The 27,957-nt window shown below is 39.0% G+C and overlaps 2 protein-coding genes across 3 annotated transcripts in view; both read right to left on the bottom strand.

The window, feature by feature from the left end:
- Nucleotides 1-18,321, bottom strand: part of apaf1 (apoptotic peptidase activating factor 1) — a 46,822-nt gene extending 28,501 nt beyond the window's left edge. The window contains exons 1-22 of one of the 2 annotated variants that reach the window (XM_005930211.3): nt 18,135-18,320; nt 16,678-16,866; nt 15,808-15,997; nt 15,382-15,579; nt 14,927-15,116; nt 13,950-14,062; nt 13,708-13,839; nt 13,239-13,477; nt 12,916-13,083; nt 12,570-12,701; nt 12,075-12,188; nt 11,168-11,352; nt 10,738-10,864; nt 10,367-10,492; nt 10,122-10,262; nt 9,732-9,857; nt 9,180-9,326; nt 7,567-7,695; nt 7,312-7,437; nt 6,178-6,297; nt 5,916-6,041; nt 220-345 (exon numbers count right to left, since the gene is read on the bottom strand). In XM_005930211.3, coding sequence (XP_005930273.1) covers nt 220-345; nt 5,916-6,041; nt 6,178-6,297; nt 7,312-7,437; nt 7,567-7,695; nt 9,180-9,326; nt 9,732-9,857; nt 10,122-10,262; nt 10,367-10,492; nt 10,738-10,864; nt 11,168-11,352; nt 12,075-12,188; nt 12,570-12,701; nt 12,916-13,083; nt 13,239-13,477; nt 13,708-13,839; nt 13,950-14,062; nt 14,927-15,116; nt 15,382-15,579; nt 15,808-15,997; nt 16,678-16,821 — 3,099 coding nt within the window. In that variant the 5' untranslated portion in view covers nt 16,822-16,866; nt 18,135-18,320. Of the gene's footprint in view, nt 1-219; nt 346-5,915; nt 6,042-6,177; nt 6,298-6,762; nt 6,857-7,311; nt 7,438-7,566; nt 7,696-9,179; nt 9,327-9,731; nt 9,858-10,121; nt 10,263-10,366; nt 10,493-10,737; nt 10,865-11,167; nt 11,353-12,074; nt 12,189-12,569; nt 12,702-12,915; nt 13,084-13,238; nt 13,478-13,707; nt 13,840-13,949; nt 14,063-14,926; nt 15,117-15,381; nt 15,580-15,807; nt 15,998-16,677; nt 16,867-18,134 lie in introns of those variants that run through there. The other variant, XR_006054781.1, reaches the window with a different exon arrangement.
- A 2,516-nt stretch (nt 18,322-20,837) lies between these two features.
- Nucleotides 20,838-27,957, bottom strand: part of tcp11l2 (t-complex 11, testis-specific-like 2) — an 8,049-nt gene continuing 929 nt past the window's right edge. Inside the window, exons 2-10 of the mRNA XM_042224186.1 lie at nt 26,461-26,641; nt 25,597-25,729; nt 24,724-24,844; nt 24,291-24,514; nt 24,002-24,138; nt 23,459-23,646; nt 23,122-23,303; nt 22,869-23,041; nt 20,838-22,773 (exon numbers count right to left, since the gene is read on the bottom strand). Coding sequence (XP_042080120.1) covers nt 22,511-22,773; nt 22,869-23,041; nt 23,122-23,303; nt 23,459-23,646; nt 24,002-24,138; nt 24,291-24,514; nt 24,724-24,844; nt 25,597-25,729; nt 26,461-26,629 — 1,590 coding nt within the window. The 5' untranslated portion in view covers nt 26,630-26,641 and the 3' untranslated portion in view covers nt 20,838-22,510. The remainder of the gene's footprint in view (nt 22,774-22,868; nt 23,042-23,121; nt 23,304-23,458; nt 23,647-24,001; nt 24,139-24,290; nt 24,515-24,723; nt 24,845-25,596; nt 25,730-26,460; nt 26,642-27,957) is intronic.

Genomic DNA, 27,957 nt, shown 5'->3' with positions numbered 1-27,957 from the left:
GAGGAATGGGAATGGGGAAAGAGTAATCGATAGCAGAGAAGAAAAATGGGAAGCAGGTTGGCAGGGGAGGTGAAAGAAACTTGCCATTGATTAGCAGGAAAAGAAAGTGAGGATGGAGAACATACTGATGAATAGGACTAGGAGAAACAGAAATAGAAAGCAGACAGACACACAGGATAAAGACAAAAACAAAGCAACCTAGAAAGAGGAGGAACCTACTCTTATGGTGGCGTCCTCAGATGAAGTGATGAGTGTTTGGCCGTTCTGACTGAACTGACAGTGCAGCACAGTCTTAGTGTGCCCCTGCAGAGTGGCCAGAAGCTTCCCAGAGGGCACCTCCAGCACCTGGAAGGAAGAAATAAACATAAATAATCAAGTAAACAGTAAGACCTAATGGTTAATGGCTTGCTCCAAAACGGGTCTAAAGATACACTTATGCAGCAAAAGTGTCTCTGAAGGTTCTCTTTAAAAAAAAAATCCTGATAGAAAGTCACACTTTAAGGGAGAACTTAAAAGAAGAGATGTAAAGCACCACTGCTGGCTTAACAGTGATAAGCACATCAAAAAGAAAGTGGAGTTTGGGAAAGAGTTGAGCAAAGTCTGGTCAAGACCATGAAGGGCAGCTGGAGGTCTGACAGCCCCGTCGATACGAGTGTGTGTGTGTGGGGGGGGCGGACAAAAACAGCTTTGATGCACAAAAGTTCCAATTCAAGGAGAAAAAAAAAATATCACCGTGTGTTGTCACTTTTGAGTTCTGAATAAAACTTTGAGACCCTTCACAGAATAGTCAGAGCTGGATTTGAGAGAGAGAGAGAGATAAGATTTTGTGAGTGCCCTCTAAAGGTCAACTGGATGGAACATTAAATCCTGGAGGCTTCCAGAGATCCATAATGAGTTTACAGGTAAGTAAACCAATATGAGAAAGGTGTTAGATAATAACTGAAACTGTCATGAAATACAAATGCCAGTCTTTAAGACTTGGACTATTTTCCTCCAGCACCTCTGTGTGGGTGACATTTCTGGGATTCAGTGAAGTGTGAGTGTACTCAGCAGACATTATAAAAAATTGAAATCCATTTATTTCATTTCATTATCTTTTTGGCAATGTCTTAGATACTTCGGTGATGAAAATCTTGTAAAAACAATGACACACATTCATATCAGTCTGCTTTGTGTTTAGTTGTTAGGTGTATCAATCAACTGTGATTGAAACGTACAAAATATACAATATTGTGCAAAAGTCTCAAGCCACGTCCAACTTTTATGTATTTTTCTTCCAAGCACCCAGGTGTGTGATTTGTTACTGTAATCTTAAACAACAGTTCTCTCTCCAGGCTTTGTGAAAGTCCTTCTTTGAACATCGGCTGCTTTTTCACTCATTTTCCAATTACATCTTGTATCTGACCATTTTCAGAGGAATGTTGGTTTTTGCTTGAACGCCGACCTATGAATCATTCAAAAATGAAAGAACCCCCAACTTAAGAGATGAACCAGTGTTGTGTCTACATATAAACAACATCTTAGCAAAGAACCAAGAGCCAATTTTTACCGATTTCTTTACTTATTCATAGCAAGTATAAGAAAGACAGGCATAAAATTTGTATTTCTGCACTAACGATGTGATTCGCAAAGAAAAGGCAGCCGACATCCAAAGAATGTCTTTCAGGAATCTGCAGAACTTTTCCTGAAGACTACATGAAGACATTACAAGAAAGTTTCCTAAGAGAGTTCAGACTGTGTTGAAGAATAAAGGTGGTCATACCAAATATTGACTTTCAAGGTTATTAGAATTGTACAAAATATACTGAGGGGTTTTCAGCTTTATTTGCAGATGTTTCCGTAAGTCATTAGACCCATTTCCCATTTTCCTGGCAAAATATAAACAAGTGACAGATGACAAATGACTGGCTAAAGACTTTTGCACAGGACTGTAAGGGCTAAACGAGCAGGTTAGCACTAAGGACTGTGCTATAGAAGTACAACACAAAACTGGTAGTTTGGTTACTGAGACTGATCAGCAATCACAAATCACATCAGAATAAAGATCATTATCACAGATTATATTGATTGGGAAACTGTTGTGGTTTTAGGCAACACTGAAAAAGTGGAACAGAACTGTATAATATAATACATGTTTAGTTGATCACCAAAGCTAATTATTCTACTTGCCAAGGACTAGCAAAGTGAATTTTAATTAGGATATTTTGAGGTGAAATTTGATTTATTATCTACTGTAACACTAATCCAAAAACTTTACTTTTCTAATTAACCATCTGACAGATTTATCCAGTAATAGAAAAAATATTTAGATTTGGAGCAGACAGATGGCTATGTGATTGGGGCATACACCACATGGGGAAAAGCAATGCCCTCAGCAGCTAAGTCCCCCAGTTTGACTCCAAACAGACCGGACATTTGCTACATGTTACTCCCCTCCCCTCCTGCCCCATCTCTGTCCGTCCCCACTGCAGCTATCCAACAATTGTGATAAATTATGGAATCTGCGATCTGCGAAACCTCATAAACCGCAAACAACAAAGTAATACATAAATAATTAAAGACCTAGAGCACAAAATAAACTTCAGTCCATCCCATCACCTGTCGGTTTTGAAGGTATAAAGTAAAGGCTGATGTCACCTGGGGTTTTTAGCAGGCACTAAAATATTTATGTCTCAGGAGAAAGGGTTGAAAAGTCTGAGCAGAACAAGCCTCAGGGTGTGCTGACCATGTTTGTCAAGCTCCATGTTCTGACACGCGGGTTTCACAGCCTGTGAGAGAACACCTAGGCAAGCATTAAACGTCAGGCTCAAGTATTTCTGGGATAGGGTTTTAATGGAAATGTCCATGAAGATCTAGTAAAAGAATAAATAAATATATAAGGGGAAATATGTAAAGAGGGAAAAAAGGGGACTGCTCATTTTAATAGACATAAACAAGCCACTGACTCGCTTTAAGACTCATGTGGTCAAAGACACATGAACAAAAGTGGTGAGATGGCCAAATAATTAGCCTGGTCCTGCATGGTGAGATGTGATAGCTGATACGCACAGTGACAACAATAATCTGCCTTTTCTATTATTAGCTTTAAAAGCCCTTTGAAAAAGTAAACAAACAGCCACACACACAAACAGCAATTAGTTATTCTTAAACACTCTGAAGTGCAAACACATTCACACACAGATCATACTCCTTCCCTACCATACCTGCACGCTGCCTGTGCACAGAGCTACTGCCAGCACCAACCCCCTGTGGGGGCTCAGGAGTCTTCGGATCCTGCAGCCAAGCATCCTTAGGAGATGACTAACTGTCAGCCCTGACGCCTGGCACACAATGCACACGTGCACACAAACACACATTTGCACTTTTCAATCATACAGAAACACACAGTGACATTATGTTCTCTCTCCTGCACGTATTTCACAAACTTTAAACTTTTTACATTAGCATAACAAAGCTGGCAGCTCACAATGCTGCAAACTGACAGATCATTGCTAATTTTTCTCCAGTACACTGGCTATAAATAAAACGACACGTTTAAGGAAAAAAATATGAATGAGCTGCAGCAGTCCGAGGAGCCACGATTTTATCCAGCTTACACTAGGGCTCCACCTGGTGCTAGAACTGCAACAATAAATACCCCTAAATCATTCATTTCTTAATGTGTCAGAATAGAAAACATGTCTGCAACAGAGATTCAGGAATCGGATTATATTCAGTGTTCAGAATAATGCCCAATGACTCACACTTGTGAAAGAATCGGTCGCTCTCAGGGGCACAGTAATTTCCTGCGTGGTACTGTGAAAAGATGCTAAATATACATAAATATGATGTGGAAGCGATTGGTTATGACTGCAACTGAGCCACGAAATGGTAGGCCATGTAAAAATCAGAGAGCATCGTCGGTGGATGCTTAGATGCACAGAGGTCACCAACTTTCTGCAGAATCAATCGCTACAAACCTCCAAACTTCATGGCCTTCAGTTTAGCTTAAGAACAGTTCGCAGCAAGCTTCATGGAATGGGTTTCCATGGTGAGCAGTTTCATCTAGTCCTTACATCAACAAGTGCATTGCAAAGCATCGGATGCAGTGGTGTAAAGCACGCCGCCACTGGACTCTAGAGAAGTGGAGACAAGTTCTCTGGATTGACAAATCATGTGTCTCCATCTGTCGGTCCGATGGACGAGTCTGGGTTTGGCGGTTACCAGGGAAACGGTATTTGTCTGACTGCACTGTGCCACGTGTAAAGTTTGGAGGAGGATTATAGTGTAGGGTCGTTTTTCAGGAGTTGCGGTGGTTGCTCCCAACTTTGTGGGAGCATTTTGGGGACGGCCCCTTCCTGTTCCAACTTGACTGCACGCCAGTAAACAAAGCATGATCCATAAAGACATGGATGAGCAAGTTTGGTGTGGAATAACACTTCTGGGATGACAGAGTGGAGACCGTGAGCCAGGCCTTTTTGTCAGTGTCTACCCTCACAAATCCGCTTCTGGAAGAAGAACGTCCCATAAACACTCCTAAACCTTGTAGAAAGCCTTCCCAGGAGAGCTGAAGCTATTACAGCTGCAAAGAGCGGGCTCACATTATATTGAACTCTATGGATAAAGAATGACGTATCACTCAAGTTCATATGAGTGTGAAGGCAGACGAGAGAATACTTTTGGCAATATAGTTTATATCACTGTTTGTATGCATCTGCATTTATCAAAATTCTCTCCAGGTATTGTCTCGGATCACTAATCATTGCTCTTTCTTTACTTTCTGGTTGAAAAATTGTTCCCAGGAGACAGGAAAGGAAACATATGAAGGGCCAGAGAGGAGCTGTAATTAAAATCATTAGCTCCTGTATTCATTAAGACAGCAGGACCTCTTAATTAATTAGAGCTGCTCTCTCCTGCAGGGGGCTGGACTGGCCTCAGTTCTGATGTGTCAGGGGACCCTGTTTGAGTGAGTGTTTGTGCTGTAATATAGGACAGTAACTTTGGGGGATGTCCTCTACTGCTGCAGAATATGCATTAAGTACACACACACACCAGACTACAATCTCATTCTCTGCTTGCAAACCGCAATTTATCAGCTAGACAAAGAGCAGTGGAGCAAGGAGAGAACGGGGACAGACAGAACAAAGGAGAAAAAAAGATAGATAAAACAAAAGAGGGAGAAAAAGAAATAAATACAGAGCAGGAGTGAAAAGTACTGAGAATATAAATTACAGGTAAAAGGAAAGGCTAAAAATTGAAACAAGTCAAGGGAAAAGGAGATGAAAGAGGTGCTGACCTGTCACACCGCTGATAGGACAGATAAAAAAAAAAAAGTGACAGCGATAATGTCAGATCTCATGACTCAACACGGCCTGAAAGAACACCTCCTACAGCGATGTGGAATGGAACATTAAACTCAAATGCTCAACATTTTTACATCTGTACAGACACACGCACACCTGCCCATACATGTATGTGCTTCTTTGATTAGGAAAAAAAAGATATAGGAAATTTGCAGTATTTGAGTACTTATACTCGCTTTAAAGAGGAGAAACATTACTTTTTAGTAAACATTACACTATAGATTATTATTTGATGAAAGGTGATTTCATTTACTCATTACACAGCGTGGTCTGGTTGTTGGTGCATGACAGCACTGGGATTTTCCCCACACAGCCACCTCTAGGGTTTACACAGAATTCAAAAAAAGACCACACACAACACATCCAGACTTGAAGCACATGGACTACAGCAGCAAAAGACCACACTGGATGCCACTCCGGTCAGCTACGAATACTAAAATCTCTGAAAAGAGAGTTCAACCTGGAACTAGCAATTTGTACCAAATAAAGCTGAAAATGAACGTACTTTCGATATGCTTGCTTTATGTGCAATTTATTATGTCCTTCAGTAATGTAAGAATCTGTCTAATCTACCTGCACAGTACCATCTTCTTGCCCCAGGACAACAGCAGAGGGCTGCCGACAGATACAGGTACACCGGATCCTGGATGACTTCTCCTCTGACTGGAACAGCACCGATCCTGTTCTACCATCACGCACCTAAAACACACACACGCATTTTTTTAAAAAAAATTTTTTTAATCACTGTACCAACCAACAAAAATACTACAGCTTCACGTTCCTGCCACAAAAAAACTCTATGCACTTTGATATATCCACTTTCCTAACAACTCACCTGCAGTCTGTTGCAATTATCTGCAGCTGACACTATGATTTCCTCATGATTAAACAGAACGTCAGAATCTCTCTTCAGGCGGATGGCTGAGGATGTGTGAACCTTCTTGGTCTCCCATATCTTAAAACAGAACGAACAAGATATGTAAATCTCACATAATAACCCAGAGTTAGAGTTGAATATATGCAATATCAACTGAATAAATTGACGGTTGTGGCAATATTTAAGTCACTGGAATCTTCTTTCCAGTTAAGATGAGGGTTTCTGGTGAAAACAAGTCAAATCCACACATAGCCACAAAGTACTTTTCTTTTTTCTTGCAGGATATTTGCCACGGCAGGTCAGGATTTTTCTTTTTGATGAAAGAGGACACTGTAAACACGTCTGTTTATCCCACCTTTTCCCTAGTGTGACCTGCAATTTATTGCCCTGTTAAGTTTATAACAACAGGAGTGACTGCTTTTCATCTTGTGAGTCTGTGGCTGTGAGTCTGTGGCTGTGTGTCACGATCAATATCTGGTGCCAGCATAGCGATCTCAGTTTGAAGTGAGATGATGTACTGCAGTATCGACATTTTTCTCTCACCCCTAATAAGCAGTATGTACAGAAGGCTCTGCTGTAGTTGTGGACTGTCAGGGACAGTTTTGCCACCTTGTTTGAAAAACAGCAGCTGTAAAAACTGTAAAAAAAGAAAAAAAAACACCAAAAAGGCTAAACTGCAGAGATATTTCATGTTACATTGTCTTCAAGCTATTTAAGATACATATTATTTTGTTTTAGAGAGCAATGAGCCAAGACAAACCTGTTAAATAATTTATTTTGCCATCTTTATGTAACCCAAATAACAGAGAAGTAATTTAAAAGCAAGTCAAAGCAACAGTTAGATCTTTATTTCTGCCATGGCCTAAATGCATTTCATTCCCATAAAAAAGACCAGATACCTTTTGTACTACAGTTACATCACCATCCCTGAGCACTGCTCATTAAGAACTGAAACAGCTGGCAAGGGGGAACATAGTGTAATTAGTCAACTTGTGAAGTTAATTTTACTGTCAGAATAAGCAATTAGAACAACACTGACAGCCTCTCTCCGTACTGTTATACTGTAGCTTTATCACACACACTCAGTCTTACCCTGATGGTCTGATCATCAGAGCAGGAGAGCAGCTGTGAGCCATCAAGAGAAAACTGGACACGCTGCACCCAGCTTAGGTGGCCACTGCAGTCTGCCATCTTTTTATTGGCTTCGAGATCCCACAGCTGGAACACAAACATTTATTTATCTTTATTATTATTAGTAGTATTATTGAGAATTTTCTTTACATACTTACATACACAATTTTGAATTTTATATAAAAAAAAGGAGACATTAAATATATAGTGAGATACCTCAACAGCATAGTTTGAAAATGCAATGGCCAGCAGGTTACTGGTGGGGCAGGCGTGACAGTACTGAACTGTGCTCATTCGATTGGTCCTGATTTCAAACAACATGTCTGATGTCTCTACATCAAAGACCTGAGAAATAAATAAATAAAAGACAGACAACAAATCAGCACCTGCTGTCTCATCAACATGTCCAAAAGCTGTTACGACTGTACAAATAACACATTGAAATTAAAAGAAAGGAGAAGCACAAAACGTGGCTTTCCCAGTTATTTGTCTCTCCTGGTTTTATTCTCAGTGAGTTCTTTGATTCTTTGACTATTTCATTAATTTATATGTTAGCCCTAATTAGCAAATATTTGTATCTCTGCAGTGTACCTACATGCATCCCTTGCAATGCTAAAAATAGCTGAGAACTTAGCGGTCGACCAATTTGTACAAATAGGTCAGGCCCGGCTCGAAAAACCTAAAACAGGTTTTTTTTTAAAAATGCCAAGCTTAAGACAAGTCAATTGGTGGCCATGGCCATCTTTAGTATTCAGTCTAGGCCATAGGTGTTAAACTCTGGCCCGCGGGCCAAATTTGGCCCGCAGCCTAATTACATTTGGCCCTCAAAGCCACACCTAATTACTATTAGAACTAAACAATATATATATTGTTTAGTATTAAGCTTTGCTTGTTCCATATTCAGTTTTTCAGCAAAACGTGTTTGAGTCCATAAGAAAAGATTCATTCTTTTATCTGGAGGAATAAATATATTTCAATACATATTAACGTTAGCCCGCAACTTTGTTCCAGTTTTGAATTTTGGCCCACTGTGTATTTGAGTTTGACACCCCTGGTCTAGGCAAACATCAAACTCAATGCCTATTGGGGAACAAGCTACACCAATCAAACATAACATTATTTTAGAAGGCAAAGGCTGGTCCGTGACCTGGCCTCCAAATTCCCCAAATCTCAGTCCAATCGAGCATCGGTGGGATGTGCTGGGCAAACAAGTCCGACCCATGGAGGCCCCAACTCACAATTTACGCAACTTGTGTTAAGCTCAAAGGTCATTTGACAATATCAAGTATACCAAGGTATTAATGTGCTCTACAATAACTCTGTGCTTTGCATCAAAAAAAAGAAAAAGATTTTCTTCATGCCTTAGGATTAATGTTGCAATTTTCCTCAAGTTTATAAAGCCTCTCCTTTCAGTCACCTTAGAGTAAAAGAACCTATCCAATCTTCACTGTGTTTGGGTTCCCAGAATACAAATAAATGAAGATGTAGGGAACAGAGTGAGGCTGATAACAAGACAATACTGACTGACTTTGGAAAGCTCAGGAGAGGAGGGGATATGCACATTTATAACCAAGACACACTATTTAGACTCTCTAGAAGACAAACAAGCTCTCTTTCCTGTCTCCTTCAATGAAACAGCACACCAACATCAAGGGCAAAGAGGATAGAGTGAATGTGTTTTCAATTTTTAATCAGTACAGCGTAAGTGTTAAGATAATGAACAATATCCAAACCATATGCACCCAATTTTATCAAACATTTAGCACCACCTACAAAAAAAACAGCGTACAGGATCATACAGCAGCATGCTTACAATGATAAATGCTCACCAAAACAGCATTTCTGGCAGCACATATGACGCGTTTGCCATCGGCAGTCCAGGTGCTACACTTGACAAAGACGTCTTCCTTGTTGTCTGTAAACATGTCACTTACATTGATCGTCTTCCATTCATTGGTAGAAGAAACCTCAAATACCTGCAAACATGCAGAATCATGCATGTCAGTGCATTACAAGACCAAGGTATGTAAAGCATATTAGTATTTCTAAATTTAGTTACTAATAAATGATCTAAATAGAAAGCGAGTACCATCATTTGCCTATTTTGTTGCAGTAAAGTTCTTCTAGAATCAAATGTTTTAATTCAGGGATTATAAAACTATTGGGACTGTAAACTCATGACTAGGAAACATGTTGTCCAACAAAAGTACAAAAACATATTTAAGAAAAAAAAATCTTTACCATTTAAATCCGTCACTTCAGATTTGATTAAACAAAAACAGTGTATATGTCAGAGCACTTCACTCGCTAATAATTATTTCTAGTTCAGTGTGTGTTACCGTATCAAAAAGAAAACAAGTATCAGGACTAATGGTAGTCACCTTAAGGGTACCATCGTTGGAGCATGTTGACAGATACTTGTCATCAGGAGAGAAACAGCAGTGGTTGACTGGTTGAAAGTGACCAAACATGGTGTTCTGGGAGGATGGCTTATTGAGGTTCCACAACTAATGAAGCAAAGAAAATGCATGTGGCATTAAAAAAAATGGCTAACACATTACATAACATATTAGCCCCCTTTTTCCTTGTGTTTTTATGTGCATGTGTTAGCTAGCAATCTGTCCAGGCCTCTCTTCCTATGACAGCTGGGTTCTAACACAAATGAGACTCTGAACTGGATAAACAATGAAAATTAATAGATGAATTGATGGAAGTAGAACACGAAAGGTCAGAAGTTTAAAAACAAAATCGAAAGCATAAATAAGACAAACCTTGACGTTCTGAATATCGTCATTGGAGCAGGTGGCCAAAAGGAGGCGCCCTGACGTGTTGGTAAACTGGCAGTGGTTGACCTGCTCTTCGTGCTCCTCTTCAAACGTCCTAAGCAGCATTGCTCGCTCTCCATTCCACACCTGCAGTGTCAAGAACATCAGGATAACATGGCAGATTTCTGTGTTATTTTACTCGCTTATTTCTTAATCATAACATAGTCATAATGGTGCTGTGGACTGTGTACCTTGACTTTTCTGTCACTAGAGCAGGTTGCTAAGAGACGGCCGTCAGGGGAGAAGGCACAGCAAAGCACTTCGTCATCATGGGCAGAGATCTCCATGAGCTTCTCACCTGAGGTACTTTTAAACACCTGCACACCATTGCAAAGATGGCAGCGAAGCCACGTTTCATCAGTACAATATTGAGTTCCTCATGTAACACTAAAAACTCCTGACTAAAGTTTAATAAACTATGAATTTACAGCTTTTAACAATGGTTATGACAAAGTGTTACTGAAGCTATTTGTAGATTCCAGAGAGCTGAACAATTCTAGTTAATGATTGCGTTTTTGTCCATTCTGCTGTTGCTTTTGATGCTTTGCCGGTGAAATGGTACCTTGAGTGTCTTGCTAGCTCCACAAGAAGCAATTTTGGTTCCATCCTGCGAGAAGCAGGCTGAGTAAATGGAGCCCTGATGGGGGTGAATCACCAAACGAGACAGATTGTCTACACCGCTCTTATTCCTGTATTCAAAAACACGACACACACACAAAACAGTAAAAGCAGGAGTTCAAAGCTTGTACACACCATTAAAATGGAAATAATAACATTTTCAGATATATTATATATTGAATATTCATTTTAATTGCATTGTAACAGCAAATGTCATCTAAAATCTTACATGTTAAAGAAGGGAGTACAGATTTAACAACGAAAATTAGTTATCATATAATTCAATAACAAACTAACTAATAATGAGATGTAAAAAGCAACTTGAAATATCTCCATTATAAAGAGAACACCATATTAAATGCTTGCTTTCTTACACCAAGTCAAAGTAGAGTTTCCCAGCTTTGGTCCGGTTCTGTGCCTGCAGTTGAGCTTGTTTGTAGACCTCGGAGTTGGGCGGCTGAGACAGAGCAAGCTGCACAACATCAGGGAAAGGACGCTGCTCGAGCTGGTGGCCATTCAGAGACAGAAACTCCTGGAACTGACTGCGCACTTCACTGTTCTGGAAGCAAAGAAAACACAAGCATACTTGAGTCCACTGCAAACACCAGGTCACATTAAAGGGAAACTACCCAAAGCTTGTCGCTTGTTATCATAACTATTTTTCACTAAGAACTTAAATCACAAAAGTTTGATTGGTAAGTAATTGCTATTATGCACCATGGCATGTTCTCTTGCAAAGATGAAAATTAGAAAGTGAAAATGTGATAATTAAAAAGAAAATGAAGGTAGGAAAATTAAAGGTCAACCTTTTTATTTAATTCACAAAGTACATGAAAGACAGACGGAGTCTAAACCTGTATTTTTCCTCGGGATGAGGTAGAATGAGCTGCACTCTCATTCTTTGTTGAATTACTCTTTTTGTACATGAAGATCAGAAATTTAAGCATCAAGGACACTGTCATTTTCACTAATTTGATGCAACAGATAGGTATGCACAAATTTATGATTCCTGCAGTCTGCACATATCTCTCATGCATCTTTGTGAGTTGCTTCGCTCACTGAAAATATGACTGGAAATTTAAAAAAAAACAATTATCTTCAGGCTCTGCATCATGCCACTCAACTAATCTTATGCCTTGAAAAAGTACTTATACATAGAAAACAAAGGTTTGTGTGGCAGTGATAAATATTAAGTTTAAAGTGACCCATATCTGAACACATATGTGTATCCCATATGTGAAAAGGGCAATAGACACAGTGGCCATTTTTTTATGTCCTGACCTCTTGGTCCAGAATGGATCCATACTCCACATAGTCATTGATGAGATGAGCTGGACCCATTATCTTGGCCTTGATGATCACCCAGTTGAGAGAGAACATGAGTGAGTAGAGCTCCTAGACAGAGATGATCAGAAACCAAAAAGAGAAAAAGACACAGAGAGACAGAGACATGGTGAGAAAAAAGGTAGACTGAAGAAATAAAACCCTGCTATTATTTCTCACTTATACGTCATCTTAAAACACTGCATAGGGCTGTGCAGTCTGGTCTACTTTAACTTATGTATGTATGTATGTATGTATGTATGTATGTATGTATGTATGTATGTATGTATGTATGTATGTATGTATCTATCTATCTATCTATCTATCTATAATAAAAATGGTTTCCCATACTGTAGAACAGAAAATGAGAAAGCCAATTCATTGTTCAGCACTGTAATGAATTACTAGGTTCAAACACACTTAAAAGAAAAAGAAAATAATTATCACTTCTACCTGGGTAAGATTGGCTTTGGCCATATGGTAGGTCAAATATCGGATCCAGTAAAGAGATTCCTCGTCTCCTGAAGTGGGGGGACCGTCTCTGTAATGCTGCTGGTACTGACGCACCACCTTAGTGTGAAGGCTCTGTTTAACACAGAAAACCCAAATAAGCACACACACAACAGCAAACAACCATATTTGCTGGGTTAAAGATAATGACATTGGATTTATAGCTTTGATTTTATGCTAGAGCTAATTTAAACCTAATGTAGCTAATTAGTTAGCCTGGCCTCTTAAAACTTGTAGCTTAATTTGACAATCACTGCCCACTTCAATTGAAGGATGCCTTTAGACTGACCTCAAGCTGCGTTCGGTTCTGCTCCAACAGGAAGTCTATCTGGAGGTCGTGAAGGTAGTACAGGTAGGGTTTACTGTTATTGTCCACGAAAAGCAGAGACTTGTTAACAAATTCCTCCAGGATGTCCTCCACCTCCTCAGGTTCCAGATCCCAAAGAACAGACAGCACCTGGGAGAAGAAAGAACAACACAATTAACCGTTCTTAACCTTCTGTGGTAGAATAATATGCCATTAATCTGCAAAAAGCATTAAAATTTAAAATGTCATGTCACTGTGTCAGAAAATATAGGGATCATAAACAATCTCCTTTTGTGCAGACAAACCTTAGCGGGGATTTTGACATCCTTCTGTAGAACAGTAAGATCCTTGTAGAGGTCTTGGTGCTCATCAGGAAGTACCTCGATGCTAGCAGCCATGGCCTGATCCAGGGCATCATAGTCATAAGATGATGACTTCCTTATACGCTTGAACTGCTTCATCTGCAGCTGGCAGAGATAGTAACGCCAGCGGTTTGGTTTTTCTCTGAGCAGCGCTCCGATCAGAGACACCACCAAAGGGGAGCCTGACATGAGGGGCGAGGAAACAGAAATGTGTGGGTTTTTTTTAAAGCACATGACCCTAAAACTGATATGAGACCTAAATCGTCACAAAGCTTGATTTGTTTTCCCAGAAAGCAACAACTAAATCGAAATTAGCCATGTTTTCTTATAAAAAATAACATCACCCATATTAGCAAAGACATCTTCTAGGCTTCTCTTAGATTTCTTTATTAGTCAGTGTCAAGATACATACCTTTACACTCTCTGACAATACTGCGAGCCTCCTCAGGTAGTGCTTGCAGATTTATTCTAGTGTACAGAGCAAGGATCTCCAAGGCCTTGTTTTCATCCAACCCGCTTTCAACTTCCACCTCGTGCTTAGCACCTACAAAAACAGTCAATACAGAGTATTTTTCAGTATACAGAAAAGTAATCGCAGAAGTTTCACCCACTTAAGTCTGTACAGTGACCAGAGAAAAGCAACAAAACACATACCACTAACAGAATCAGTGAGGCTTCTATTTCTGGTGGTGAGAAGAACACGACAGTGGATGTCAAACACCTTCAACACTGTACTATCCCAGATGTCATCCAAAATCAGCAGAGATCTAAAAAACACAAAAGAAAGAAGGAATTTGTCACAGCTGCTGCTTTTTAAATCAGCTGACTGTTTACGTCTGCTGACGTAGACACCATCCAAATGACTGTGGTTGCACCACTTACTCACTTTCATATGAACAATCTGTCGCAGCAGAGCAGTTAGACAACATTCAGCACATGAAACCATCTGCATTCCTTTTACCTTTAAGCTTCTATTTTTCCATACGCAGATTTAGAGTTACTGAACACATCATTTTTTTATATTTTCTATGTAACCAAGTTTCTTCTTTAGTAAAAGTTTTAACTTTCCAAGGTATTTTGTTTGGTGACATAGGATACATTTATTACACAGTTATTTTATTTCCCCCACCGCGTCGAAACAATTCATCTTTACCTAAAATGTCTGTCGAATTTTTAAAGTTGTTGTCTTTAACTTTTTAAAACTTTCTTTTAACTTAAATTTGAATTGTTTGTAATGCATTATTGCAGTTCAAATGTCTCAGTTTATATTTCCTGCTGTGTTTAAATCAGTGGTATATACATAAAACATAATTCACCAATAAACTACATCTGACTTGACTTAAATAATAATGTTAGCGTTGTTGACCGACACAATTCATCTGGTTCAGTAACTTTAAAAATACTTTACATGTATACTGTATCTTTCTGTTTTAATTATTTTTTACATCCTTTATTATTTTACTTGTACATGTCGATATTAGAATGGCATGGTTAATGTAAATGATATACAAACTTATTCTATATACATATTACTTCTGTCATATTGATTGATTAAAGTTAAAGTATTTCATGTTAAACTCAATATTATAAATAAAAAATTGGGAGATCACATATAATTACTAAATAGTGACCTTGGATATCTGCGCAGCATGAGGAAGCGAAGACGCTCCTTGGCTTCATCCAGAGAGTTTGGGGGACGGTGGAGGGGCTGAGAATCAAGGCTCTGCTCCAGACGAAAACACAATGACTGAACTTTAACCAGCAGGTCTGGCTTGTCCACCTGGCCGATGGACAGCCAGTGGACGCCTCCAGGAAAGCAATCTGGAAATAAGAGGGAAGAAAGAGTTAAAGGAGCAAGAGTTGTCAAACTACAGAGAAGTAACTGCTATCTGTCAGTTCGTGGATCATTAGCGACAACATCATCTTAGCTGAGTCCATCGGTGATCTATGATAGTAAGAGACCCAGAAAAGTACATCAACGATTAAAAAAACTTTTTTGTTTTAAGCTTTTCCTTTCTCAGTTTCATTCATTGCCTCAAACTAATTCATATTGATAGTTAGTGCTTTATATCAGTCAAATATTCACCTTCAATGATTCCATGATCTCTAACAGCTTCAGCAGCTAGGACGGACTTCCCCGAGCCAGCCATGCCAAAGACAGTGATCCAGCCGGGCTCCTTCTGGAGCCGGTAAAGCTTCTCCCTGGCCCTGTTCACCAGTTCTGGTCTGCTGACAAACACTACGGGCCTCTGTGGGATGCCACCTTCACTAAGCATTGACTGAACTGTTGAACAAAGCAAAACTGTGAGTGTTTGAAGAGTTATCATACAAAAAACAACACTAAGTTTAATACTAAGAAGATGCTCAGTCAGGATCAAGATCAACTCCCACACAACAAGCAGACTCTGCACATCCTTTTTTTTTTTTCTGCCAGCACTCATGAACTCCCACACACTAACAGCACAACCTATCAAACCTCCACCATCCTCACCCACAGCTTCCTACTTCTTACCATAAGTTGCAGAGCCATCAGAAGAGCCCTTATGTGGATTCAATGAGATGTGTGGCAGGTCCCTATGGAGCAAACTGGCCAAATCATCATATGCTTCTCTGACCAGTGCGTTGTAGAAAGAAATGTAGGCAAGGTTGTCCTTTCTCAACAAGAGCTCTATTAGTGCTCCGGCCTGATCCTTCCTGGTAGGCTGAAGACAGAAACATCAGAGATGAGATGTGAAATGTTATGATCTGGTAGAAACCATACCAGACGATGTTTTGAATAAATGTTAAGAGTCTGAGATACATTCCACAAAAAAGATTGTTCATGTTACAACATTTGTGCATGGTTTAAGCCAGCTGTATTCTAGAAATCAACCAGTTGCATCATCTAGTGGGAAAATCCCATGTTGGCAAAATGTTGGCAAAGGTTGGAATACAGTTTTATTATTAATCATTTAAAAAGAGAATGTAAAGTTACATTAAAATTGTACACACTTATTGGTTTTGCTGTTAGTTTGATTTCTACAGCAGCCAAAAAGCATTCTGTTCATGTATGACTCAGTTACTTAACGGAACATCATTTTAATGACACAGTATTGCTTCTCTATGGCGAAATCCAAGGTAATGTATTACTAAATAACCTTAAGGGGAAAATGAGTTATCTACAGTTATCGTCATGTCTTGTGTCCACAGAAAATGGCAAAGTCAACACAAGTGTGAAAACAAAGACTTGACTCAGTAAATAAAGGTAGGAGGAGGGTGACTCAATACATGGACAATAAAGTCTGAGAGGAGGAAAGGAGGACAGGGCTTCAGTAATGTCGAGCAATATTTTCATTGACCACAGTATTAATTCTAGAAAATGTAGAAACCACCAGAAACTCACCTGAGTCCTGATCCTCTCCTCCTCATCCACAGTCATCACACCATCACTGATCATGTGATCCATCAGGTAGGTGGGCTTAATGTCCTCCTCCAGTTTTTGGCGGAAGCGCAGCAGACAGCTCCGTGCCCCTTCCTCCAGCGCCATTTCTGCGCCACACACCAACCATACAGTATCTCGGTGCACTGCACGCTATTGGAAAAAAATGCGGAGTTTAATAAATTGTGGATCTGTCTATCCTTTTTGGCATGGCATGTAATTCTTATTGTTCCATCTTCAGGAGGTAGTGTGGGTAGTCTACTAATCAGAAGGTCGGTGGTTAGATCTCCAACTCTTCCAACCTGCATGTCAAAATATCTTTGAGCAAGATACTAACCCCAGAGTTTGCACAACTCTTTCATGTAAATGTGACTGAATGAATTTTAAGGTTAAACAGTACTTACAGGGGCACTCGGTTACCTCAGTGGCTGAGCAGGCAACTACATGCTACAAGGCCAAATGCAGCAGCTTGCATGTCATCCTCTTCCTCTTTCTGCCATCTTCTCTTTACTCAAACTATCCAATAGTGCCCCCTCCCCTCCAAACATAATAATTAAGTATAAATTAAATTAAATAAATAAGTACCAATCCAAGTACTGGTACTGTACCATTTACATGGGGAATACAAATATATATATTTTATATATATAATATATATATTTTAATAAGGAGAATTAAAGTAGAAACATAGAGTAAATATTGTTAGTTTTAGTATTTGTTAGTTTGGAAAAAAAATAAAAATAAAAACAAAATAAAAAAAAAATCACATCATGGTTGTAGAGGCACTGATGGGCATGTTTAATGAGACTGGATGTTTACAAGCCTGTGAGTCAACTGGTTTCTATTGTAATACATGTACTGTTTTTCCTATAACTCGCCTGACATATTTCCTCAATACGTCATGCCCCTGCTATATACAGATGTATTTGTGATTGTGTATATGTGTGAACTGATCAGTCTTGAAGGTTATGTATTCGTCAAGCTTTAAAGGTTTCCTGCTGTTTAAAAATAAAATTTGTTAGCAGGCTTTAACGGCAGAATGTAGTCTAAAACCTTAAAAATACCCTCAAAGCCACAAAAGTGTGTGAAAACAGTCTTTAATGTCCAGATATCTGTGTTCCAATACGAAACAGGAAGAGATCAAAAGTGAAAATACAAGAGCTGATAACGCATTCACTGGGGTATAGGTTACCATCTGTTATTAAAAATAGTAGGAGTGCTTAGTTTTGACAGCTCAAAATGAACTTTCACCAGTGCTAATGAAGACTAAACTTGACTCTTCTTATTCTTAGTCGACATCTTTTCTAGCGTTATATTCACAAACCAAGCCCAATCCAGCACTTGTTAGGAAGTTCAACCTACTCCGACTGCTTGAAGTAAATGAAACAAAGAAAGTCAGGTAGCCACTAGCTGATACTTACGAATATCGTCTAGTCTTCAGCGAAGAAGGTGGTTGTTTAGTTGTATGCGGCTTCGATATCAGGTCACGATTTAAGAACCCAGTCACTAAACAGAGGTTTTAATTCTCTGTCTTAACGTGTTACTACACACCCAATTTTGAAAGAAGAGCTTCCTGATTCACAACAAAAACAACTGCCCCGGCGTGAAGCAGCCAATTGCTTGGCAAGCTCTAGCTCACGTGACCGGTGAGCTCACGCTTTGGAAGAATGTGTAGCTGGGCAAACTGATGCGGCGTTTATATACTTCTCGTGTGTTGTAAATATTTGCGCTCGCTCAGCTAAAACGGTTAGGCTTTACAAATATTTTCCAACGATAAAGTCATATGAATACGTATTCCAGCGGCGGTGTTTTCATGGTAAATTTGAGTAACATAAGAGTTATTATGCGTTACTATAAGACATAACATAGAAACGACCATCATTTATTGTACTTTCTCTGTCTTGTTTAATCAAAAACACTTTAGTGTGTGGTATTACCCACTAAATTCATGATACAGTTCAAACACTTTGCACAATTAGACGCCACATTAGACGAAATTAGATTTATGAATTAAAAATCCTTTGACAACTCTATTTTTATCTACCTCCAGGCCGCACTTGAAGGCAACATTACTGCCTGGTGACAGCAAGTGATGAGAGCATTTGTTTACTCCAGTACACATTGATGCCCTGATAATACAATTATAAGTAGCTGTGAATAGATTACCTATATAATGCTGTGGACATATAGGCTTGTTGTCAGACCTGCGTGCAATGAGACTCAAATGAAGTATATGCAAGCTAAAATTATCATCTATACAAATTATTGTCTGTATTTAATTAATTAAGGATGCAGGTTGGTGATTGTAATTTTCATCCTTACTTAAATAGCTTTTTTTCTTAACAGTTGTGTGTTAGTCTCATGCATTCCCCAGATAGCAAAATGATAGCAATAATACATTATAGCTTTGTGTTTTCAACTTGCAACAAGAGAAAAAAGCAACACAAAATTAAAGATAAAGGTTCAAACCTGGTTTTCTTCCTATTCGTGGGCTAAACTATTAGGTTCCCTCTATTAATACCCCTTTGAAAAAATATATCTACAGGGTGGGCCATTTATATGGATACACCGTAATAAAATGGGAATGGTTGGTGATATTAAAGTCCTGTTTGTGGCACATTAGTATATGTGAGGGGACAAACTCCTCAAGATGGGTGGTGACCATGGTGGCCATTTAGAAGTCGGCCATCTTGGATACAACTTTAGTTTTTTCAATAGGAAGAGGGCCATGTGACACATCAAACTTATTGGTAATGTCACGAGAAAAACAATGGTGTGCTTGGTTTCAACGTAACTTTATTCTTTCTTGAGTTATTTACAAGTTTCTCTTTGTTCACAGCCATTGACATGTCGAAGAGGTTAACACATGAGGAGCGGATCGAAATTGTGTTGATATCTGGTGAACGCAGTAACCTGGTCATTGCAACAGATTTCAATGCAAGACACCCTACGAGACCACCCATCTCCCATGCTACAGTTAGCAAACTGCTTGCTAAGTTTCGTGAAACTGGTTCAGTGTTGGATTCAGTGTTGGATTTGCCAACACTGAAATATCCTTTCGGCAGATATTAGCTACTCACAAATGGAACCCTTACAAACTCCAGCTACTGCAGCATCTCAACGAGGATGACCCAGATCGGCGCACAGAATTTGCAGAATGGGCAAAACAAAAATTGGAACAGGACCCTCAGTTCACGCAGAAGATTTTGTTCAGTGATGAGGCAAACTTTTATGTGAATGGTGAAGTTAACAAACAAAACCACCACTATTGGTCTGACACTGACCCACATTGGATGGATCCCTCCAAGACTGTTGGAACAATAAAAGTGATGCTTTGGTGTGGTATATGGGGTACAATGATAGTGGGTCCATTCTTCATCAATGCAAACCTCAAGGCCACTGGATATTTGAAATTGCCACATGATGTGTTTCCCTCTTTATGCACTGAAGCTGGCATGTTCCCTGAGTTTTTCCAGCAAGATGGTGCACCACCACATTATGGGTGCAAGGTCCGAGCATTTCTAGATGAACAGTTTCCTGGAAAGTGGATTGGTCGTCATGGGCCAGTTGAATGGCCCCCAAGGTCTCCCGATCTGACCCCCTTAAACTTTTATCTTTGGGGTCATCTGAAGGCAATTGGTGTGAAGATTCGAGATGTGCAGTACCTGAAACTATGGATACTGGATGCCTGTGCTGGCATTTCTGCTGCGGTGTTGCTATCAGTGTGTGAAGAGTGGGAGAAGAGGGTTGCATTGACAATCCAACACAATGGGCAGCACATTGAACACATTTTATAAGTGGTCAAAACTTGTAAATAACTCAAGAAAGAATAAAGTTATGTTGAAACCAAGCACACCATTGTTTTTCTTGTGACATTATCAATAAGTTTGATGTGTCACATGGCCCTCTTCCTATTGAAAAAAACAAAAGTTGTATCCAAGATGGCCGACTTCTAAATGGCCACCATGATCACCACCCATCTTGAGGAGTTTGTCCCCTCACATATACTAATGTGCCACAAACAGGACTTTAATATCACCAACCATTCCCATGTTATTATGGTGTATCCATATAAATGGCCCGCCCTGTATATAAGGTTTCATCATTAAATAAACACCACATGCTCAATTTTGTTGTTTTATTATATTAACATTGATACAGAGGGAAACAAAAACTCTCCATGTTCTTATGTAAACTGATGTAAAACTACATATGTTTTTCTTTCTGCATACAAATGTCCGCTGGAAACTTTTCGAGACAAAATTCATTTGTGTTCAGCACCTTTCATCTCACAATTGTGTTCTTACATCCAGCGCAAATGTACTGTAAACAAAACAGCACGTTAAAATGTAACAAGCAAATAACAATATAACCAATCAACATAACTAATATTCCACTGGCAGCTAACAAATAAAATTACAGAACATACAACAAGCAACAAATACCCCAACAAATTACTCAAGCAACAACTAAAATGCACAAATCCCAACACAAAGAAACTCATGCAGACAACTGACATTACTTTCTTTCAGAGGTCAAAGCTAAGTGTGGATTAAAAATGATACAAACAGTTTCATTTTCTGGCTGATAAAAAGGTAAGAGACAACAACTAAACTAATAAATCCAAGGAAAAGGGCTCATGTTTTGCATTACCTTCAAGTGTGGCACTTCTTATTGTCAGTTTTTCTGTAGTTAACAGTTATACTGTTACCTTAGTACTTAACGGTGATAACATTAAATGTAAAGAATCTGAAATTCTACTCTGCTACTTTTCTATATAAACCTCTCCATCTGTGTTTTATAAAGCTTGCTGTATGCATTATACATATTAAAATGCCCTTCTGTTCTTATATACTGCCTCCAAAATTCAAGGAGTTTGACTACAGACACAATGATAAAATAGGGGGTGTCAACATTAGGTACAGAAATGGATTATTGTAGCTAATACTGGTTTTCTGGTTTGAAGTCCTAAATGTTCACAGGGAAGCACTGACAAGGTATTTGTTATTTTTGCTGTTTACCGGGCTTCAAGTGAGGATTTACGGAACTTTTACATCTAAACTGGAGAAAGGGTTCAGGAATTTAGCTTGGTAATAAATATAATAAGTATTGTTTGGACAGCTGAACCTGAAGTCAACCTGTGGACAACTCATTTTCCAAAGTTTATTATATCTGTAAAACATGGTGGAGGCAGTCCAATGGCACTGGGTCACTAGTGTTTATTGCTTTAGTGACCAAGGACATAAGCAGCTGGATTAATTGTTAAGTATATGGCTATGTAATATAGTAACACTATATTTTTGTTCAAGCCATTGAATAAAAGCTCAGCTTAGGTCAGCACTTTTTAAAAAATCAAATAATGAAAATAAAATTAAACTGATTGGGTACTGAGGTAAAATTATAACAACTGTGTTACTGTCCAAATATTGCTGAAAAATAAGTTTGAGCATTTTCGCAAAGTAAGGAGTCACATTTAAAGCCGAGCATGTGATAAATACACTGCTGTGCTTTTACTGCCAAATGTAATGACAAAACCACAGCTGCAGAACCTGCATGACACAATGACCCACTTTCCTCTTCTCTTTTTTTCTTTCACTCCATGCATTGACATCCCATTACTGAAAATCTTTCTCTTCCTCCTCCTATAGCTTCGACTTTTTCTTGTTTTCTTTGTGTATTAACAACCAGCTTGATGCTGCTCAAATACATTGTAGTCGACACAGATACTCCCCACCTCCTTTGCTTTACCTATGTCTAGTAGAAAAACAGTCTTCTTCAACTGCATGATATTTTCATTTTAATTGTGGGTGACAGAGTCCTGAGCTGTGTTCTGAGGAGGGTTTGCTGCTGGTTGGCTGTTGCTGAACATCAGCTTCCTCAGGATGTCAGCATAGAAAGGGCCATAGACTGTCTTGTTGTAGTTGACCAGGGAGATGAACTTTGCCCCAATTATTGCTAGTTCAGGCTTGATAGCAGTCAAACCAGCTGGTACTTGTTCAATTTTGGACTGAGGTTTTGGGTCAAAAATGAGTGCCATGAAGTACTGCTGCACACGGTCCTCTGCAGAAAAACCACAGCAAGCGTTTAGTCAATTACATCAATTTCTCAACTAAAATTTTTTTAAGAAGTTAGTCTTTCAACTTATTCTCTCTTACCAACTAGGGTTCGGATGGGATTGTCCTTTTGGGTAATGTTGCAAATCTGGCCTGTGAGGGTGCCCTGCAGCGCTGGGGTCAGTGCAGGGTAGCTCCTCTCTGTTAAAGACTTGTTAAGCTCACAGCAGATCTGAGCACTGATGCCCTCTAGTGACTCTTCTAGGTTAAAGTCCCTATAGGTATAAAAAAAATCAGTTTAAGATGGAGTTTGAGACAGATATTTCTGAAAATAGTCTGACACAAAGGTACTGACGATCTGTGCATCCCATCCAGCAGCACACTGATCATCCTCTTCAGGCGGTCAGACAAGGATGGTAGACCCTGGATAGGCCCCCCAATTGTGCTGTAGACAATGAGCAGCACCTCATTCACAGCCTGACATTGCTGAAGCTGCCACTGAATCTCTTGGAGACGGATCTCATCTGTCATCCACGTCTAATGGAGAAGATTGCACCAATAAAATCTCCAAAGCACAAATTGTCTGTAAAATCTCTAATCTCTCAGCTATGTAAATATTTTTTAAAAATAACAAGGAGAGAAGCTGACATAAACATAAGATTCTTCTCTTAACTACATTTACAACACACTACCTCAGGCGGTGGGCTCTTGGAGTAGTCCCATGTGAGGATGCGAATGAAGGCAGCGTTGAGAACTTGAAATGGCCCAGGCACCACTGGTTGTCCTTTTCCAGGACCATTAGTCTGTTCTGTAGGGGCGATGGATGACTGCAGCTCCTCCAGTGCAGACTTGATCCAGGAGGTAGTGCGGTCTAAAGCACCTGAGAAAGGTTCATATTAGCACAAGTCTAGCAGGGTTTCAGTTTTTCACTTTAACACAGACTGTAAAGAAAAGATGGCATAGCCACTGTGACATCCTCCACTGGACTTTGGACTCTCTTTTTAAAGTTTTGAGTTGAGCAGTTAGAGTTTGTTTTGTTATAAACAGATGTACTGGGAGGTCAATATGACAGTTTTTGCTTCATTTCAGTCTGAAAGTCACACACAAAATATATAAAAAAAAAAAATTCTCAAATGTAGACCTCAATAAAACTGTGGCATATTTTCTGTATTTTTGTGTGTATAAAAGGGTGCTAAAGGTTATATATAAAGAAGAATGTAGTGTTATTCACTCACTGGGTGTTTTGTCCAGGATGCTCTGAAACTTTGCCCTCTCATATTCGACACTTTGCCTCTGCAGCACAGGTCTCAGGTTTTCAATTGTACAGTTGACCATGTCCGCTCTCATCAGGCTCAACACACGGAATATTTCCCTAATGTGTAGAAATAACCAAGATGCTATGAAAAATTTGCTTTTATAATTAAAAATATTATTATTAAACAGAACAGGTCAGACAGTAAATACAGTCACTGTTAATGTATATTGGATGCAAGCACTGAAATATTTTGAAAAGTGTGCGCTTACTTAAAAAGCGTCACTATGTTATCTGTGCCCTCTCGTAGCTTCTTGATTTCCTCATCCCTCACGGGTGCACACATCTTGCCCATGGTTGTGATAATGTAAGAGGCAAGTCCCTGGATGTCTAGAGCATCGTTGTCAGCCTGCTGACGAATCAGGTCCATGTCCAGTACCTCCATGATCTGGGTCCGCATCCGATTGGCACCCGGATTAAGGAATGACAATAAGATCTGTTCGTCAAGAGGGGGGAAAAAATTGATTTTAGAAAAAAAAAAAAAATCAATAAAAAAAATAAAAAAAATATATATATACAAATTTATATATATATATATATATGTATATATATATGTATATGATTATATATAATATATATTATATATATATTATAATATACATATATTTATATAATATATATATATATTTGAATGCATGTGGTGACCTCTCTGATCTCCTCCACTAATCTGATGGCTTGTCCATATTCAGGAGGGTCGTCATTCAGCTCAGCCTCCAGGATATCCCAGAAGGCCTTCTGAAGATTATCTCTCACTGCCTTTAATAAACTAAAAGAAAAAAATAAATAAATAATAGGGGGTTTATCTGAGTAAAACTGTCATTTATAAAGCACACTTTGATTTTGAGTTTTATTTTATTAACTTATCTTGAGAGTATTAGACTGGTAAATTAACTTTTTTTTCTCTGAAGGAACTAAAATGATTTTCTTGGATCTTCCTTTCTTTTGATATAACTAAGTAACACTACTATTTAGTAAGTAACTAAACAGTAGTGCAACATTTGGTGTTTTCTGGTTGTACACCAATCATAAACACTCCCAGACAAGTTGCTGCAAATATACTGTAGATGCAAATCATGAAAGCATGTCCTCAATGATCAAATTCAAATCTTTCTTTCTGCTCAGAAAGTGTGTGTTTGTTACAGGATGCTATGATGTTTGAAGATAAACTTGTCAACTTAAAATTGTGTTACCCACTGGGAGCTTGAGAATAAATAACAGTGAGTCTTTGGATCTCCCTTTTCTTTTCTAACTCTAAATTCTCGCATATTATCATCAGACACAGACAGTTGGTATAACAAGACTCACATTTAGTTTAGTTTATAACCATGTTTAAAAAGGTAAACATGATTTTTAAACACTGCAAAATCTCTATGTTTGTACAAAGCACAGAAAGCAGCATCAGCTCTCCCTGATACCTAACATGTTCTTCATTATGGAAAAATCTGAAATGTAGTATTGGTGTGGTATTAATATTGCAAAACTTGACATTAGTAAGCACAGGCTTTTGTCATATTTTACCTGTCCTGAGGTAGGCTATTTGGCTCCAGGTGGAAATTGCGGTTCATAACAATCTCATGGGAGAGGCTGAGATTGAAAAGGTCTCTTGCGGACTCCATGACCTCGTCCAGCGTTAGGGTTTTGGGTGGGCTTGCTGTGGGAATCAAATATTTGCTGATTTATAAATTGGGGGAAAAAAGCATGTCCGACTATTCAAGATGACAGTATAGAGCACGGATGTCAAACTCCATTTACACTGTTCATACATACAGCTCACTTAAGGTAACCAGTAAAAGTCCGTCTTTATGTCAGTGAACTGAAGTGTAACAACACATTTAATCCTTGGCATTTCACACTTCTTTTTCTTAATATAATAAAAAGAAGTCTAATAATAATAAGCATGTTTCAGTTTTTCCACATGATGAAGAAGAATGAATGATGCAATAATAAAAGAACAGTACGACTTTTTGGACTTAAACTGTAAGAAATGAATATGTAAAATGACAGATGAAGTTTCCCAGACTGTCCTGCAATTATAAAACAGAAAGTTCATTAACTGAACATGTTAGATATTCTTATTCAACCTTAGATTCTTATACAATTGTTATTTGTTATATCTGGATTGGAGTCTCTGTCAGGCTTATTCTGGCACCCGGGCCTTATGTTTTGATGCCCCTGGTGTAGAGGGTGGTAGCTTTCTTACAAGCCTTTATATTAAATACAGTCATTAACCCCTAACAACAACTGCAAACAAAACAGCAGATTAAATGTTTTTTGTTTTTTTTTACCACTCAGACAGGGTCATCAAAAAGAAAAACCCCAAACTTGGATTATATGCAGTGAGCTTATGCATAGATCAATGAGAAAGGAGGGGGACAGACTCACAGGATGGGCTACAATGCTTGCTGGAGGAGTCACTGGTGAAGCTATCACGTGAGCACTCCAGGTCGCTGTTCAATGTCATGCTGTCGCAGCGCTCTGACGATGACTCCACATCACTGCCTTGGTCCTCACCGCTGGATGTGGAGTTAGGCCGCTCATCATTTAAAGGCATTTTGGATTATAGCTGCAAATAACAAGTCAGTAATAACTTAAAAGGGATTTCCTACCACAGAGTTTAATTCAATATGTTCAGAAGATCCAGACTATTAAATGATAATTACTGAGATACTTTCGAGGGAATCCTGCATAAACTATCCTCAAAGTACTCATTAGAAAACCAAAATTTCCATGACACAATCTTACCATCATTTTACCTGAGCTCGTCTGAGAGTGAGATAGTGTGTGACTGTTGCAGTTTTTGTTACCAAGGCAGAGTGTAACAAAAACACCAGTCATACTCAGTGAAACAGCTGGAGGGCACCATTAAACAGACAAAGCTGCCTTGTTGCAAACACTTTCAACATATTATTAAAGTCAATGATGGTGCATGACGTAAGTCACTGAAAAATAAAAAGAAATAATAATAGTGTATAGTGTGGTTCAGTGTTTGTTTACTGCCACCAGGGTTTAAATCACAATACAAAGTCTAGACATAAACAGAACACATTTCCATATAGGTTTACACAAAAGCCTTTATGCCTGTGCCCGTCTATCCAATGTCAGTTGTGTCTCCAGGGCAACATGGGACAACAGAGGGCTCCGCAACTGTCAAGATGATCGTGTTACACTTCTCACTGTGCTGTTGTTTGTTTTCCACAAATACACATAGGAAAGAAAGGTAAAGATGACGGGATGTGCACATTTTTAACGTTATTGTAAAGACTGTTTACCACTGTTAAAAAAAGAGTAACCCACTTAAACATTACTTGAGTACTGTAACAGGTTAAATTAAGCCTGCAGGCCTTTCTAATATAGCCTAAGACATACAGTGCTGGCAGAATGACCCATAGGTGTTCCTATCCTCTGGCTCAGTTATCTGCTGCCAGAAATGAATGCACACTCCCTGGCAGCGCTTGCAGTTTAAAGATAGCTCAAGGGTCGAGGAAAATGGGTGTGGGGAGCCCTTTTATTACATCATATGCTAGACTTGACAGCTAGGTCAAAGCCATGCAGCAGGCCAATTTTCAGAGATTATCCAGAGGGATAAAAGCAGAGTGATCCAGAAAACTGATTACGGATTAGGTGTACTCTGTCATCTGCAGCTTCTTTATGAGAAAGCTTCTTTAAGCAGTTCAGATGCTAGGTAGAGTAAAATGCATTGTCCTGTTATAACCAGAAGGATGCAATCTAAGATAAATGAACATATGGTATAATTTTCCCAGATGTTTTGGAAACATATCTGAGCGAATATGTGATCGAATAAGAGGTACAGGCGCTCTTACACACACACACACACACACACACACACACACACACACACACACACACACACACACACAC

Source organism: Haplochromis burtoni, unplaced genomic scaffold (genome assembly GCF_018398535.1).
Source record: "Haplochromis burtoni strain Fernald_Lab_line unplaced genomic scaffold, NCSU_Asbu1 Contig_131, whole genome shotgun sequence".
Taxonomy (NCBI): Eukaryota; Metazoa; Chordata; class Actinopteri; order Cichliformes; family Cichlidae; genus Haplochromis; species Haplochromis burtoni.
The sequence above is the reverse complement of the archived record's forward strand: the minus strand, read 5'-3'. Positions and strand labels throughout refer to the sequence as shown.